General features: G+C 45.3%; 1 protein-coding gene across 12 annotated transcripts in view; it reads right to left on the reverse strand.

The window, feature by feature from the left end:
- Positions 1 to 18,523, reverse strand: part of LBH (LBH regulator of Wnt signaling pathway) — a 217,913-nt gene that overhangs the window by 83,288 nt on the left and 116,102 nt on the right. Inside the window, exon 5 of one of the 12 annotated variants that reach the window (XR_012902956.1) lies at positions 7,712 to 7,833. The exons of 10 other annotated variants lie outside the window; for them this stretch is intronic. Coding sequence is in view for 1 of the 2 variants with exons in the window: in XM_075925347.1 (XP_075781462.1) it covers positions 7,729 to 7,833 (105 nt within the window). In the remaining variant the exon portion in view is untranslated. Of the gene's footprint in view, positions 1 to 7,602; positions 7,834 to 18,523 lie in introns of those variants that run through there. One more of the 12 variants, XM_075925347.1, reaches the window with a different exon arrangement.

Here is an 18,523-nt window from a genome sequence, read left to right on the forward strand (position 1 = left end):
TAAGTGTGCTGACATGACTGATAATGAGAATGGGGGCTGGCAGATTGTAAAGCTGTTTCCTAGTCAGGCTCTTAATATCTTTTCCTCAGGAGATTTCTCTGTCCCAGCTTCCTACATAACCTGCCTTATTCATTCTCTCTCTAGTAAGTCTGATTAATACAAACAAAGGTGAAGATCAGGGCTACTCAACACACGGCCCATGGGCCATTTGTTTGTGGCCCGCGGTGCAGTTTGGATTTACATGGGCTCAACACGTGTCCCGTGGGTGGGATCCTTTTAACATGGCCTCCACTGGGAACATGCTCTACAACAGCGAGTCAATATAATATTCTTCTGTTGATATGAGTTTTAGTAGTTACATTTCTGGACTGTCATTGCTCATTAAAAGTGCTGTCATATAGGTGGAAATTGGGTAAATATTGCTTTTTCTTAATAGCAGCAGAACTGACTTAAATGGGGCCTGCGTGTTGTGTATCTTGCCTTAATCTTTCTAGTCATACCCATCAGTGTGAAATATGCGATTTGCATATATTTGCATATATATTTACATGTATATGCAACCACACTTAAGTTTCGGCCCTCGTCATGTGTTGTGAGTATCATTGTGGCCCCCCGGGGCTTCCAAAGTTGAGTAGCCCTGGTGTAGATCCTCCAACGTATTTAGTTTCCTAACTTCCCACAGCCCCAGCAGTGGCCTGGCATTCTGATGAGATAAGGATCATTCTACTTAGATCTTCTGCACTGGAGACCACATCTATAAGTCTCTATTCAGGCAAAACCCTCTTGGAGAGTCAGCTTTCTGACATACAAACTTAATGGACCTGCTTAAGGTTAACTAGGCCAACTGTCCAGTCTAAGTGAGTCAACAACACAGCTCATCTCCTGTTCCACCCTTATCTCCAGAGGAAAGGAAGCAACACCCATCTGCTCCAAGAAACTCACAAGATTTGACAAGGCTCCATCTTAAATATAAATAGGGCCCTACTAAATTCGCAGCCATAAAAAATGTGACACAGACCGTGAAATCTGGTGTCCTCCCATTGAAGCTGTCCTTTCCTGTGCTATACAGATTTCACAGGAGAGGGAGGGAGATCAGCATTTCTCAATTTGGGTTCCTGACCCAAAAGAAAGCTGTAGAGGTGGTCACAAGGTTATTTTAGGAGGCTTATGGTGCCACCCTTACTTCTGCACTGCTTTCAGAACTGGGCAACTGGAGAGCGGTGGCAGGTGCCCAGCACTGAAGGCAGCAGCCCACCAGCAGCAGTGCAGAAGTAAGGTGGCAATGCCATACCCACATCACCCTTACTTCTGTGCTGCTGCTTTCAGCGCTGGACACCTGGAGAGTGGCAGCTATTGACTAAGGTCCCAGCTCAGCAGGCAGCAGCTCAGAAACAAGAAGGTCCATGACATCCTTACTTCTGCACTGCTGGTGGGAGTAGCTCTGTCTTCAGAGCTGGGCTCCCAACCAGCAGCCACTGCTCTCCGGCTGCCAAGTCAGCACCACCACCACCAACATAAGGACAGAAGTAAGGGTAGCAGTACTGCAAACTCCCCCCCTCCCTCCACACACACCATAATCTTGCGACTCCCACACAACTCCTTTTTGGGTGAGACCCCCTACAATTACAACACTGGGGAATTTAAATAGCTGAAATAGTGAAAATTTATTGTTTTTTAAATCCTATGGCCTTAAAATTGACCAAAATGGACCATGAATTTGGTAGGGTCCTAAATACAAACTCTACCAATCACCTAGGAACAGCAGTGGGCTAATTGTGAATCTACTACAGCAGCTGCCTGAAAACCACCTCAACACTTAAGGCTCATGGTGGTTTGCCCCATTATGCAACCCACAAAAGAGCTTGTGAACTCCCCTCCTTGGGCACATATGGATCCTTTTCAGCAAATAGAAGGGTCTGTTTCCAATATCCAGTGCTGTACGGTAGTTCCATGATCCCATTACCAGTATTTGTTGAATGAGCACGATTGTATCTAAGACTGAGAAGGTCAGAGGAAAGATGCCTGAAATTCTTTCCAGAGCATGGCCTTTTCTGACCTATTACAGATTTCTTCTGTGAACGCCTGAAAATGCAATTAAAATGAAAAAAACCCAAAACTCAGTCTGAAATCTCTGATTCAGCCAGTCTCTCTGTCTATGAAACATTCATTAATAGAGCCAGTCTTCTAGGACACTGATTCAATAGAGGCAACTGTCTGCCTCGATCCCAGTTCATCAAAAGTTCATTAGGTTTCTGTTCTAAAAGAGCTCAGCTCAGAATTAATGCTGCACTCCCAGCAGTCAAGGGGACAGCTCAGGTAATGGTTTAATGGCCTTGACATTACCATTTGCTATGTTGACAATGCAGTTCGGCAGCCTCTCTCACTCATTCTGCCCCTCTGTCGGAGAGGTGGAAGCCAGACTCCCTACTGCTGTGAACTGGCACCACAGTGCGACAGTGGATGGAGCTCCCTCCAGTTCACACCAGCTGAGAAGCTGGTCCTTTGCCTTAGTTCTGTTAACTGATCCAATGTGTAAAGCTTCCTTTTGCATTGCCACGGTGTTGGGGATTCCAGCAAGGGCCTCGATCAGATACTGCTGCTTGGCTATCAGAGCGTGCACACACAAGCCTGAACTTTGTATTCACTACCCCCATACCTAAACGATATTCACAATGAGCCATGGGAGACCTAACAGTTTCAGTGGGGGGCAATGTTCTTCTGCAAACATGGACTAATACTGCATGATAGTTCACTCAAAGAAAAACTGAAGTCAAAGGGAGTCTTCCCATTAACAGCGAGTGGTCTTTGGATGTGGCTTGCCATTAAGCTGCTGGTGCATTCCACCTCAGAGGTTGATAAACTTTATAATACACCCCACACTGAACATGTGGAAAATGTGTGATTGTCACTAGCACTATTCAAATGTCAGCACTGGCTCAACATTGGCTCCCTGTCACATGGAACCTAAATCTTACGGCAATGCAAGATCATCTGCATAACTGAATCTTCGCCTAGCAAGGAATTCTGGTTGGTCTTCTGTGGACATTAAACACCAAGGATAATGATTTGGAGTCTTGGGACAATCCAGTCCACTGAGTATGCCACTGATTTTTCTGACCCTCCATCTCGACACAGACATGTCCATTGTTGAGCAGGGAAGAGGTGACCTGGGATACCTTGCTGTTTCTCCAAATTCTTGTCAAGCTCAGTAGGAGTGTACAATGGTTCACCCATCACAAGCAATGGCAGATGAGCAAACACAACCCCTGCAACTTTGCAGGCTTCAAAGGCATCTTCAAAAGTACTGAGTTAGATTTACCACTTGACCACAGCCTAAACATCTTGGACAGAAACCAAATTAGTCATCAGTCAGATGCTTGTCCACTAATGGCACTACTTTATCCATTATCATGCTTGTAAGCCGAGTAGAGTAAGCAGACTGGGTCAGAAACTCTTTGTATGATTGAAACCATATAAATCCCTAACTCTGCAACCACTTGGGCCTGTCTCAACAGCCTTGGTGTCTGCACTCCATCCGTGCAAAAGTCCTCAGTGTTGAGCTGACGATTGTGGACTTTGCTGTCTCTAAGAAGTGAGTGAACGTCCTGCTTCCCTGGTGCATTCTGCGCTGTACTTGGTGGGCTGGTTTACCATGGGGAAGGAGCTGGAGTGGATGGGAGAGAGACTGCAGCACTGCTCTTTACTTGTCCGTCAGGATTCAGCTGGCAAATGGTGGCCGACGCTTTTTTGCAATTCTGGCACAGATTTGATTCTGTCAGTCGAGTCCCTTCAGCAGACACGCCATTGCTTTCCAGGATCTTTTATAAGCATTTTCCTGAGCCCAGTGATTTCTTCCAGGGTTGCTGGCAGACTTGCCGGGTCCCCAGACAAGGTGTGTGGGGCTTGGCTCTGCAATCCTGGAAGGGGTGGAGCCTCCAGTAGAAGGGGTGGGGCTGAGGCTAGCCTACTCCTGACAGCCCTTCAGTGCCACCCAGCGTGCACTGCCCGGGGCTCTGGCCATCATTTAAAGGGTTCGGGGCTCGAGCCAGTTGGTTTCAGTGCTGCTGCTGGTGGCAGCACTGCCGTCAGAGCTACACATCCAGCTAGCAGATGCCACTCTCTGTCCACACGGCTCTGAAGGCACAGAAGTAAGAATGGCAATGTCACGCCATGCCACCCTTACATCTGGATAATCTTTGTGCTGGGAGGGATGGCTATGGCAGGGGTAAGGAAAATTTGGAGTGGCTATCACCCCTGCAAGCCCTCCCTTGGCATCCCCCCCTGCCCAGCTGCGGAGTACAGTGCCTCAGTGCTCTAAGCCACACATCCAGAATGGCTTCTCAACTCAGTCAATCCTATAGGACCATCACAGTGACCTTGAAATTGAATCCCACACTGTTACTCTCCTGGGGAGTGCACAGCAATCAGGGTAACAAACAGGCACATGAGCCATCCGATTCATGGACACGAGGAAGTCCAGAAAAAGCTTTGCTTCAGGAAATCCCTCACCCCAAACACAGTGGTTGCAGAGTAACACAAATGGTGGGAAACGTCAATGATCTTGGAGAACCTGGTTCCTTTAGAACAGTAGTTCCCAACCTTTACAAATTTTTGGCGGACCAGAAACATTTTATTGGAATTTCTGCACATGCATTATGCAAATAATGAATATGCAAATACACAAATAAAATGTTACCAGTCTGCCAAAATCCCCGGCCCCCAGAACTGCCGCGAACAGCTGGCTTCAGCTTTGGCAATCGCCACATGGCAGGCACCTGCTGCAGCTCAAGCCAGCTGTTTGCGGTAGCTCTGGGGGCCGAGGCTGAGATACACCCCAGCCCCAGAGCCCCCCAGTGCCAGCCCTAACCCCTAGAGCTCCCCCACCCCTCCACTACCCCCCAGCACCAGCAACTGACCTCAGAGTCTCCTGCACCCAACCTCCCCATGCCAGCCTCTTGCTCTCAGAGCCCCCCAGTGACAGCCCCCCATCCCAAACACCTCAGTTCCAGCCCCCTGCCCCTTAGTGCCCCCCACCAGGTCCACCAGTGCTAGCCTCCTGTTTGCAGAGCCCCAGTGTACCCAAGTCCCCCAGAACTCCCCCATGCCAGCCCCTAGTCCCCAATATTAGCTGCACCCCCAGAATCCCCAGTGCCTGCATGCCCCCCAGCCCTGTGCTGCCTCCCAGCTACCAGCTGAGCACTGCTGCCCTGGTCGCAGCTGCTCTAAGGCTGCCATGCCGGGCTCTGCATGGCCCTTCCTCCATACAGCGAACCACTCTTCTACATCCAGGAAGAGACCCCGCCCCTGCCCAGTACTGGCTGGCTGAGACACAGGGCAGGACCCATTTCTCCCAACAGCTGCGGTGGGAGGGGAAGTGCTGGGTGGTGTACCTCAGCCCTGTTGCCCAGAGCTGCCACGGCCCGGCAGCCAGCGGTTCACGGCTCAGTGCAGTTGGGAACCGCTGCTTTAGAGCTACTCCCTCAGGCACTGACCTCAAATGAAAACACAGGTGTATTCAACATTGCCTGAGAGCTGGGGTCACAAAGACTGGTTGCAATATGGCCAAGTGGAAGCTGAGAAACAATCCCAAATGTAAATGTGGAGAGCCAGGCAAACACTTCTACACTGTGTAATGCAGTGCACTTGTCGATATCCTGTACTCCCGAGGAACTATTTGAGATAACCAGGAGATCTTCAAATGACCAGAAACTGAAAAAAGGGTCACAAAAGAAGTGGAAACTAGCTCAAATGACAAAAGATTAATATATCTTCCCTCTCCACAAGCATGTAGGGACAAAATAGGAAAGGCCAAGGCCCAAAACAAGTTAAAAATAGCTAGGGATATAAAGGATAACAAGAAAGCATTTTACAAGTACATGAGAAGCAAGAGGGAGACCAGGGACAGAGTAGGTCCATCACTAAATGAGAAAGGAAACACAATAACAGAAAAGACAGCAATGCTCGAAGAGTTAAATGCCTTTTTTGTTTCACTTAAAACAATAAGTAATTCTTCTACTCTACTCAGTATTGATAAGGTCTCAGCTGGAGTTCTGGGCACCACACTTCAGGAAAAACATGGACAAAATGGGAAAAAAATGCTAATGTAGCAGCAAAAATTATTTTTAAAAGTTAGTAGTGACTAGTCAACTAATCTGGACCAATGGTGGAGAATCCAAGGTTAAAACAGGAAAAGAACAAATTAAGAATTACTTAGACAAATTAGATGTTTTCAGGTTGGCAGGGCTGACGAAATAGCTCCAAAACAGTTAAGGAACTGGCTGAAGAGATCTGAGCCACTAGCAATTATCTTTGAGAACTCACAGAGGATGAGAGAAATCTCAGAGGATTGCAGATGGGTAAATATAGTATCACTCTAGCTATAAAATGGGGAATAAAGACAACCTAGGAAATTACAGACCAGTCAGATTAACTTTAGTACCTGGAAAGACAATGGCGCAAATAATCACACAATCAATTTGTAAGCAGTTAGAAGATAATGTGATAAGTAACAGGCAACATGGATTAGTCAAGAACAAATCAAGTCAAACCAGCCTAATATCCTTCTTTAACAGATAACAAGCTTTGTGGGTGGGGAGGGGATGAGCAGTATATCATATCTAGATTTTTGTAAGGCTTCTGATACTGTCTCACATGACCTTCTCCCAAATAAATGAGAGATTTACAGCCTGCATGAACCTACTGAAATGTGGGTGCTCACCTGATTGGAAAACTTTAATCAGAGTTACCAATTGTTCACAATAAATCTGGAAGGGTATATTGTGTGCGGTTCCACAGGGATCTGTCCTGGCTCCGCTTCTGATCAATATATTTATAAATGGTTTGTATAATGTCATATAGAGTACTCTTATAAAGTTTGCATCTGATGCCATGTTGGAAGGAATTGCAAGCGAGGGATTACAATTCAAAATGATCCCTGTGAATTGGAGAAATGGTCTGAAGTAAGTAGGATGAAACTCAAGGACAAATGCAAAGTTCTGACTGAGAAAGAAGGAATAATCAGTTGCACACATAAAAGTGGGTAAGGACTGCATAGGTCAGAGTACTGCAGAAAAGGGATTGGGGATTATAGTTGATCAATAGGGTAACACCCTTGCCAAAAAACAATAACAAAAACAAAACCAACTCCACCCCACCCCGAACAAAAAACCCGCACAAAAAGCAAACATTATTCTGTGATATATTAGCATGAGTGTTGTAAGCAAGACCTGAGAAGTAATTCTTCCACTCAACTCAGCACGGATAAGGCCTTAACTGGAGTTCTGTAGCCAGTTCTTGGGGGATTTTTGGGGGGGCTTGCCCATGGAAACTTGAGATTTTAATGGGGTTTTATATAAATGTTACCAAAAGGAGGGAATTTGAGCCCCAAACTGAATACGTTGAATACACTAAATGCACACACTCTTTCCCCCAGAATACCTGGAACTTGGGGAGAAGGTGTACAGAGATAACAACAAAAGGGCCACATTTTCCCCTCAGAGGGGAGGAGGGGAAAATCAACCTTTTGACAGACTATTTTTAGTACCAACAGGAGCAGCACTTGCAGGGTGTGACAGAATTTGAAATTTGATTGTGCTGGGTATAGGGCAAGGCCCTGCTTTATGGGCCTTGTAATCTAAATAGGAGCTCAGAGTGGAATCATTGATATCCCCCTTTTACAGCTGGAGAACTGAGGCACAGAGAGATTAAATACCTTTGAGGATCTGGGCCTCAAGTGACCTGCCAATGTTCACTCAAGAAATCTGTGTTCAAACCAGGAACTGAGCCAAGGACTCGTGAGTACCAATCTTGTGCCTCCACCGCAAGACAGTTCTTCTGAAAAGAAAAAGAGTTTCTGGTTAAAGTAACTCTTTTCCTGAGGACATGAGGATCCCAGATAAAATCTTCAAAATCTCTTAAAGCAGGGTAATGGCTAACTTCTGTTTTTGACAATGCCGTAGGCGTGGAGGAGCCTACCTCTGGGAGAAAGTCAGTGGGAAAGCCTACACATGGTGGGGCTGGCTGTATGGGAGATTGTTTGACATGTAGGGTTTTTTTTAGAAGTCCAGTTGGAACAAAGGGAATCTGTCTTCATGGCTCAGGTAACGCTACCTAAAACTGCAAGAGTATTTGGCAAGTGCTATAAAATGGGGAGAAAAGTGATGAATCATAGAAATTTAAGGGACCTCAAGAAGTCCTCTAGTTCATCCCCCTGTGCTGTGGCAGGACCAAGTAAACCTCGACCTTCTCTGATGGGTGTTTGTCTAACTTGTTTTTAACAGCCTCCAATAATGGGGACTCCATGGCCTGCCTGGGAAGCCTATTCCAGCGCTTAACTGGCCATGTAGCAAGCAAATTTTTCCCAATACAGTAATTCCTCATTTAACACTATAGATATGTTTCAGAAAATGATCGTGTTAAGTGAAAATGTGTTATGTGGGGTCAATTTTCCCATTGAAAATAATGGAAAAGATGGGGGTTGCGTTTCAAGCGGTGGTGTCTGTTGGGACCGGGACATAAGGTTGGGGTAGAAAGGGGACTGGGTTACAGCAGGGAGGGGAGGTGTTTGGCTCTGGGGAAGGGAAGGGAAGGGAAAGGGAGGAGAGGGAAGGGGGATTGGGTTGGGAGTATGCCCCTGTGACGGGTCTGCCGGGACCTGCACTAAGTCCAGCGAGGGGAGTTCGCCAGGGAATGGCCCGGCGAGCAACCCAGCCATCGGCCTGCAAACGGGAGAGGAGGAGAGGGGCAAGGCATCCAGCGAGAGGGAGTCAGTGGGGATCAGCGCGGTGAGCGGCGAACCCTCCGCCGCTTTGCAGGGAAGCGGGGGAAGCCCCGCACAGCTGCTGGCAACAGTCCAGCTGGGGAAATCGTGTTATTCTGGGGACGTTCGTGTTTTATTCAAAAAACGTTCCCTAAAAAAAAATCATGCTATCTCGAAAATGTGTTAAGCAGGCACATGTTAAATGAGGAATTACTGTATCTAACCTGAATGTCTGGGTCAGACTTCTAAAGACAGTTAGGCTCCCTACAGATGCAGTCAGGCTCCTAGTTTTCACAACCCCCTAGGCATCTAACCAGGCTTGCTGATGTGAGGTGGGTTTGGGGGAGCAGTAAAGGGAGAAATGCCCCAGGTCCTGGCAATTCTAAAGGGCCCAGGGCTCCTGGATGTTGCTACTGCGATGGTGGCCAGATCCCAGGACCCTTTACAGCACTCTTCAAACAGCACTCTTTGGCCAGCGCTAAGGGCTGCTTGGGGTAGGCATGACATGCTCTGAGCTGTACTGAGTCTGCCTGGGGGAAGCTAGCCTTAGCTTCAACCCCACCCCTTCTGCCTGAGGACCTGCCCCTTCCAGGAATATGGAACCAGCCCCCCCCCTTCTTGCCTAGAGGCTCGGCAAGGCTGTCAGCCCCACTGTACCTAACTGCATCTTTAGGTATTTAAATACCTTCAAACGCCTGCCCCTTCATTACTCAATAGGAACAAGAACAATTTTTTAAAAAAATTCAATTTAAAAAACAATAATCAACAGACAAATGAATGGCTGGTTTGGCAGCACTGGCTTGAATGCAGACTGAATCCAATCAAGGTGGCAAATGGTTAGCACCAGAAATTCTTGTTCTAATCAGTTCGCCAGGCCCTGTGGTATTTTGAAGCAGAAACTTTCTTCTGAAGAAACACGGTCTTTGATTCGGAGGTTTTGTCACTTGTCTGTCACCGTATTTCAAAATTTCTCCTGGCCGCAGAAAAGCCATATTATATTCACTGAGCTTTTACCATTAAGGGATTAGACTGGCTTAAAATGATCTTACACCAGTGAAGGTGGGGAAAAGCAGTCACAGTGCTGCTTGTTCAGGACCAGGCTCAGGCACTTTTTTGTTCTCTTTTCCATGGACATGGCACATAGGTGGATTGCGTTTTCATGAACTTTAGGGGAGGTGCTTCAGAGACAGATCCTCAGCTAGGAAGTCAACAAAACTCCAATGAAAGTCTCTTTGTTCACAGAAACATGGGTGCCCACTCACAAAAATGGGAATATTCTTTAGATCATTCAACTAGGAAACCGAAGGCATAGCATGTGACTTAGTTAGCCAGTCACAAAGCTCCAATAGTGGCCACTGAATAATGCATGTAGTCCTTATTAATACTTCTTGAAAAAATCCAGTAGGATGAAACCTATTTGTAAAAATTATAGCAACAAGGAAATCATGCTCAGTGGTTGGACAGTTGAAATAAAGTAGGCTGAATCCAAAGTTCACAGGGCTGATCCAACCAATTCTCATTATCTTACATGTACCTTTTCCAGTCCAAACATGCACCTTCAGTCTAGACAATCTGCATTTGTGATTAAAAAATTCCAGCAAAGAACAAGTGCAGAGGAAAATGAAAATTTAAGAAAATAACTTTTAGAAAGGAGTCATTTGAACCTCTACAGAGAGCACTAAAAACAATAAGGAGTCCTATAGCACCTTAAAGACTAACAGATGTATTAAGGCACAAAGGTTTTGTGGGCAAAGACCCACTTCATCAGATGCCCATGAAAGCTTATGCCTACATAAATCTGTTTAGTGTTTAAGGTGCCACAGGACTCCTCATTGTTTTTGAGGATACAAACTAACACTGTGACCCCTCTCAGACTTGAGAGGGTATGTCTATATGGCATGCTTATTTCAAAATAAGCTATTCTGGAATAGTTATTCCGAAATAGCTTATTACGAAAGAGCACGTCTACACTGAAGGGAAGCCTCAAAATTAGTACAAAGCAAGATTCCCTAATGTAGATGTGCTATCTTGATTTGGAATAAGATTTCAGAATAAGCCGGAATGGCTGTGTAGACATTCACATTGTTATTTCAAAATAACGCTAGTTATCTCGAAATAATGGTGCAATGTAGATGCACTCCGAGTGGTGCCAACAACTCCAGAAAAAAGTGGACTATAAGGATCAACTCACTTCCATGTCAGTTAATGATGACCGTTGGAAAAACCATTCCAGCCTGATTTGGTTTTGAGCTAGCAATTTACAGAGGTAATGACCCTTAGTCTCTAGACCATCCTCTCTAAACTCTCCCATCCTAAGTTTTTCTCTGGATCCGTGTAGGTTAATTATTGATATGAAGTCAATGTTGCAATTTATTACAATAACAGAAGGCATGATTTCTTACAGTAGTTTTATTACTTTTCACTTCCATAGTCCATTTTCATCAGAGTCTGGAAGCATTTTGGAAACAATTAATGACGCCCTTGGAAAGAGGTAAAAAGTCCATTGCACAAATGGAGAAACTGAGGAACAGAGCATATAATTCACATGGGAGTAGAACTCAGGAGTCCCAGTGTCTTTTGCTATCACTGCATGTTTGCCTATTTTACCCATTGTTGCTCTGTTACACATGCCAGGCAATGGACATAATCAATAGTAGGCAGGCAGAGTATTAATTATCCATTACATAATGCAAACATAACTGTATTAATAATCTGTGCAAATCAGGATACTATATCATGTAACCTTTCATTACTCACACTGCTCATCCCACTCCTTTCTGTGAGAGTTTGCTTTACTTTTTTATTATCTGTCATTCCGTGGAACCTTGCAAAATAAAATGCTTAGTGCAGTTCTGAATGAGCCAAGTCTGCCTGAAAGCCCGGCACCTATTCAAAGGCTATTATATTTATCTCTCTCCCATTGTACCACCCCGCTGAGAAAGCAAGTGCTCATCTCAGAAGCACGTGGAAAGATGTCAGCCTCAATGTGTGCATATCTGGAGTGGCTTCTCAGAAAACACACTGCATTCAAAGAGCCATTTGTGTGGAACCATCTATATTATAATGATAACAGAAGAGACTAACAGCTGCTAGTCACGTTGTATGGGGCCAAAATCAGCAAAGCGGGTAAGTACACTGCATACAGCGCTTAGGAAGAGCTGGTTTAAAAGTTTCAATAGGGATGATTTTCCAGTGAAAAAATTCCCATTTGCAAATGCAAAATTTTCTATGGGGAAATTTCAGTTTTGGAAATGAAACACAATTGTTTTTTTGCCTGGAAATACTGAAATGACAGCTCCCTGTTGCCTGTATTAAAGAGCTACACTACTGGGGGAGATCTATCTAAGTTATCACAGCTGGGTTCTCTGCAGGCATCTGGGAGACCAAGTGGCAGCCTGACCTGCAGCAGAGACAAGGAAGAAGCCCAGGTGGGGAACTGTGAGCCAGCTTTCTTGTCAATTTAGGTCAACATCCATAAGGAACACCATGTCTTAAGAGCCACTGCGACAGAAGCTCTAGGCCCCTTGTGGAGTTGGAGTTATTGTATCGCTCTAGGAGGACACTTACATGGGCAGGTGTCACGTAGGCATGGACACAATTAGGTTGACATAAGCTCCCTTACGTCAACTTAACTCTGTAGTGTAGCCCTAGCCTTATTCTGCCTTAATGCTGCCTATGTGACTGTCAAGCTTTTGCATTTTATTTTATCTGTATCAATGCAGTTTAAAAGAAAATCAAATCGCCGTGAAAAACTCAAATAGTGCTCACAGCTGGTGTTCTCCATTAGGGTTTTTGCCGTCTCAGTGAGATTTCCACAAAATAAAGATTTAAAGCCCTGTTAAAACAGAACTCTCATGCAAACTTCACTGTAGGACAGCCACATAACAGAACGGAACAGCTTGGTGGAGATATTACAAATCAGATTATATTTGGCTTTAGCCTGGGTCTGTGGGGACAAAGAAGGATTCTTCTTTCCCCACAACATTTGCACCTCCTTACAGCAGGGTCAGACACAAGACCTTTCTTGAATTTTTGCCTCCTCCCACCCCATTGCAGTAGCTTTTTTGGTATTTCTTTAGTACATATGCTAAAGATCATATGAAAAAATAAAGGCTAGTAAATAGTTGTAGGGCATTTTAAAAAAGCTAAATCAGAGGCTGTCAGTTTATTGATTATATGCCACTGTAACTCCAGTGATCTCAATAGAATTACTCTTGGTTTGCACTTGTGCAAGATTAGAATCAGGCCCACTACTTTGTTTTTATAAGCATTTGTGAGGCTACCTGCAGAATTGTTTGTTTTTCTGAGCTTATTCAATGCAATTAGTTCTTCTAAAGTCCCTCCTGGGGATGGTTTGGTTAAATAATAACTTACGATTACTTTGCTTTACAAGATTATAGATTTATTTCTGTATGTCAAATTAATGCTGCAAAGTAAATGAGGTCAGTTGTGGAATAAAGAGTTCTCCCTTCTAAAAGGTCAGCGATAGAATGATTTATGGGAACAGATCATCAAACCTGGAAATGTAAGAACTGCCACTCTGGCTCAGGTGAGCGACCCACCTATTCCGGTAGCCTATTTCTGACACACCAGTTCCAGATGCTATAGAGGAAAAATCCTGTTGAAGGCAGTTCTGACTAACTTTCCCTCAAGGAATTTCCTTAAAATTGCCAGCAACTTGGTTAAGCCCCCCAGTTTAAGGACTTATACCCCTTTGAAAGCTCTTAAAATGTTTATTTCTATAACCATGACTGTTCTTGTTACCCATAGCTAATCTTTTTTTAATCTTGTATGGCCTCACTCTTGTGGCAATGAGTTCCACATACAAACAACGCATGGGATGAAAAGGTTTTTCCTTTTATAGTCTGAACTGATCGCCTTGCAATTTCCTTGTGAGTCACCTTGTTCTTGAGACAGGGAGAACAAATGCTCCCAATCTGCCTTCTCTCTACATCATAGTTATGTTTTGTATGGCTTTATCAAGACCCCTCTTATTTATCTCCTAAGAGAAGCAGACCGTCTTTCAGTCTCTCTTCATATGAGTTTTACCATATCCTTCATCATTCTTGTCAGACATTTTTGAACTCCTCTATTTTTCTCTATCGTTGTTGAATAGGAACAAAGCTAGAACTGTCATTAAGGCTACTGACTTTTAAGGGGAAAGCATTGATTTTCTCTAGCCACCCACTACACAGCTGTCCCCTGCTCCTTCTGAGTCCTCTAGCCCCATGAGCGCTGCTCAGCGCTGCTTGGTGAGCAGAGGCTAGGCACAGAGCCCTGATAGGGCAGCCAGGAGATTGGAAGAGGGATGCTTTTGAGCCAGGGGGAGGAGTGGCTGGGAGCTGCCAGAGCCCTGGCATTGAGACAGAGGGCATATGGGGATGGCGGCTGCAGATACCATAGATAGCACACAGCCGCAGAGGACACTATGAAATTGAAAGCAATTTGATGTTCCAAATTTCATGGTGCCCCAAGTAGGAATAAGAGATCCTCCGCAAAAGGCTTTATTTTCCGGAGAATCACGTCTAGACTGGCGCTTTTCTCCGGCTTATCTCCAAGCCGGAAAAAAGCGGCAGCCGTGTTAATGCAAATACTGCGGGGGATATTTAAATCCCCCACGGATTTGCCTATTCCAAAGTGCTACATTAGCATCCCTTTTCCGAAAGGGAGGCCAGTGTAGACACAGCCTTATTGCGTTTGGGAGCATGGAACTCTATCTCATTGACAGAGGAGTGGTAACAAGTAAAGGGAGTAATTTAAACCTAGTATGGACAGAGGAAGAATATAATCTAGGGAACAATCCTGCATAGCCTCCGGGGGACCAACTGCATGATTCCATGGGACAGAGAGTCAGCTTAATACAGGTTGAACCTTTCTAGTCCAGCATTCTCGGGACCTGGCCAGTGCTGAACTAGAGAATTTGCAGAACCATGGGAGGTCAATATTGTCTAGCAGTATTACCAGCACTTCCATTGCTTACTTGGCTCTTAGAAGACCTTTGGGGTAAATTAGAGTTAAACAACAGGACAGAAGACAGAGAGCCAGGACTGGTGGCTGTAAACTAATTTTGTGGGACCATAGAAAACTTGGCCACACCCATAATAAGTGGACATTCAGCTAACTAAAATCATACCGGACGACAGATGTTGCCAGATCAGAGTGTGCTGGACTAGAGAGGTGTAGTATTTAATACAACATAAGAAAACAATTTTGACTTACTATATTACAAACATCACCTTGAATAGTTGTAGCTGAAGATCTTTAAAATGTTTTATTTCACTACTTAAAATCCCAAACCTGAACCATTCTTTTTAGATCACAAAGCTAAGGAACTGTCCCAGATTGGGGTATCAGTAGAGGAAGTTTTGGAAGAAATTAATAAATTGAACTATAATAAGTCACCAGGGCCAGATGGTATTCATCCAAGAGTTCTGTAACTTCACATGTGAGTTCCTTCAGAACTATTAACTGTAGTTTGTAACCTATCTTTTAAATCAACTTATATATCAAATGACTGGAGAATAGTTAATGTAATGCCAATTTTAAAGGAAGGCTTCAGGGGTGATCCTGGCAAATCTTACTTCAGTACCAGGCAAACTGGTTGAAGCTATCGTAAAGAATAGAATTGTCAGACATATAGATAAACACAATTTTCTGAGCAAGAGTTAACGTGGTGTGACGGGGTGGCAGAGCCCCAAACTTGCAGCCCTTCCCGCGGGACAGGCATCAGAGCAATGCGGGGCAGAAACCGTTGCTCCACAAGGCTGAGCCGGGCAGCATAACGGCTCAACGCCGGGCCCACCAAGCAGAATCCCAGGAGGCGAGGCCCGGCACATGTGCTGGCGGCACCACGCAAGGGGCTAGCTCGCCTGGTGTTGCCGGGCAAACACACACTGCCCCAGCTGACAGAGCCGGCACTCTTGGGGCTAACTGGGGAGGTGTGTCTGGGCGGCGTGGTACGTCCCCCGCAGACTGTGGATGGGGTGACATCAGCGGGACCGCCAAAGGGTGAACTGGGGCAGAGGCCAGGGCAATAAAAGGGAGGCTAGAGGAAACACGAGGGAAGGACAAAGACACGGAAGGAGAAGAGGAGAATAGACAGGGAAAGGAAGATGGAGTTGGAGAGGGACTAGGACAGGAAAGGTCCGGGGCACAGGAGACTGTGGAAAAAATGGTGTGGTTTGCCCAGGACGCCGGGAGAGAACGCCCAGCGAACATGGAGCCTGGTGAGCTAAGAGGGGGAGGAAGCGGCCCAAGGCAGGACTAGGGAGGTAAGCCTGCGGACCGACGAGTTAAGGGGCAGCACCCCGTCAGTCAAGTTGCAGGGGGAGGCATGGCTGCCCCTCGACCTTAGGGCCCTGGGTCGGGACCCCCTTCCCCTTCCCTACTGCTTACCGCCCCAGCTGACTGGAGCAGCATTCGCGGTGGCATCCAGGGGAGTAGCCCTACGAGGCCTGACGGGGCCAATAACTAGAGGATCAGACTAATGATTCCTTTCACACATGGTTTTTGTAAAGGGAAAATCATGCCGCAACAATCTGCTAGAATTCTTTGAGTGGGTTAATAGGAATGTGGACAAGGGGGATCCAGTAGATGTAGTGTACTTAGATTTCCAGAAAGCCTTTGACAAAGTCCCTCCCCAAAGTCTCTTAAGTAAAGTAAGCTGTCATGAAATAGGAGGGAAGGGTCTCTCAGGATATGTCTACACTAGCCACCATGTTCCTGGGCGCCACCATTTTTAAATGCCCCGTAGTTCGAACTACCTGCCCGTGGCTACACGCGGCACGGGCTAGGTAGTTCAAATTAAAGCTCCTAATTCAAACTATCATTACTCATTGCAGGAGGAGTAACAGTAGTTCGAATTAGGAGCTTTAATTTGAACTACTGAGCCTGTGCCGCGTGTAGCTGCAGGCAGGTAGTTCGAATTACGGGGCATTTAAAAATGGCAGTACCCGGGAACATGCAAATAAAGCCCGGGATATTTAAATCCCAGGCTTCATTTGCAAGTTCGAACGACTACGTTAGCCACCTTAGTTCGAACTGGTAACTGGTTAAAAAATAGGAATAAGTGCTGTGTTCAGAATGGAGAGAGGTACTGGGACCAATCCTATTCAACATATTCATTAATGATCCAGAAAAGGGGAGATGGCAAAATTTGAAGATGATACAAAATTGTTGGCTAGGTATTTCTACAGCAGACTGTGAAGAGTGTCAAAAGGATCTCACAAAACGGGGTGACTGGGCAACAAAATGGCAGATGAATTTTAATGCTGATAAATGCAAAGTAATACACATTGGAAAACATAATCCCAACTATACATTCAAAATGATGGGGACTGAATTAGCTATTATCAGTGAAGAGCAAGATCTTGCAGTCATTGTGGACAGTTCTCTGAAAACATCCACTCAATGAGCAGCGGCAGTCAAAAAAGCAAACACAATCTTCAAAATCATTTACAAAGGGATAGAGGCTAAGACAGAAAATATCTTATTGACTTTACATAAAACCATGGCACACCCACATCTTGAATACTGCATACAGGTGTGGTCACCTCATCTGAAAAAAAGTTATCTTGGCATTGGAAAAAGTTCAGAAAAGGGCAACAAAAATGATTAGAGGAATGGAGCAGCTGCCATATAAGGAGAGATTAATAAGGCTGGAACTTTTCACTTTGGAAATGAGAGTAAGGAGAGATATGATAGTGGTCTATAAAATCATGACCGGCATGGAGAAAGCTAATAAGGAAGTTTTTTACTCCTTCTCATAACACAAGAATAGGCAGAAGATTTAAAACAAACAAAAGGAAGTACTTCTTCACACAACTCACAGCTGATCTGTGGAACTCTCTGCCAGAGGACATTGTGAAGGCCCAGACTTTAACAGGGTTCAAACAAGAACTAGATCAATTCATGGAGGATAGGTTCATCAGTGGCTGTTAGCCAGGATGGGCAGGGTACATGTCCCTAGCATCTGTTTGTCAGAGGCTGGGAATGGGCAACACTCCCTCTGGGGCACCTGGCATTGTCCACTGTCAAAGACAGGAGACTGAACTAGATGGACCTTTGGTCTGACCTAGTATGGCCATTCTATGCGGGGTAGTGTGTGCGTGCGGGGGTGGGGAGGCTGGTTTTGTTTGCTGTTGTGGGAGAGAGGTTTGCTCTGAATGACTGCCCTGTCCTCCTAATCATTATTTTCCACTACACCAATCTTAGTGACTTCTGCAGATTTTATCAGTAGTGATTTTATATTTACTTCCAGATCCTTAGTGAAAATGCTGAGCCGTGTTGGTCCTGTCATGATTATGAGGGTTAGCCAGCAGCCTGGGGATTAAGGGGTTAACTACACCTGCCAGGTGGAGTGACCAATAGGAATGTAGGTGGGACTGTTCAAACTGGGACAAAGGAATTTGGGTTTTTTCTTTTCTCCCTTTTGTCTCTCTGGAGAGTTCTCTGCAGCTACAGAGAGAGACATGCTTGTCCCTCTCTGTAGCTGCAGAGAACTCTCCAGAGAGACAAAAGGGAGAAAAGAAAAAACCCAAATTCCTTTGTCCCAGTTTGAACAGTCCCACCTACATTCCTATTGGTCACTCCACCTGGCTAGGTGTAGTTAACCCCTTAATCCCCAGGCTGCTGGCTAACCCTCATAATCATGACAGGGCCAAGTATTGATCCCTGCAGAACAACACTGGCAACACTCCAGGTAATGATAATTCCCAGTTAACCAGCTCTAGATCCATTTAACACATGTGCTCTATTGATAGGATT

The sequence above is a fragment of the Pelodiscus sinensis genome, chromosome 3 (genome assembly GCF_049634645.1).
Source record: "Pelodiscus sinensis isolate JC-2024 chromosome 3, ASM4963464v1, whole genome shotgun sequence".
In the NCBI taxonomy this organism is placed as follows: Eukaryota; Metazoa; Chordata; order Testudines; family Trionychidae; genus Pelodiscus; species Pelodiscus sinensis.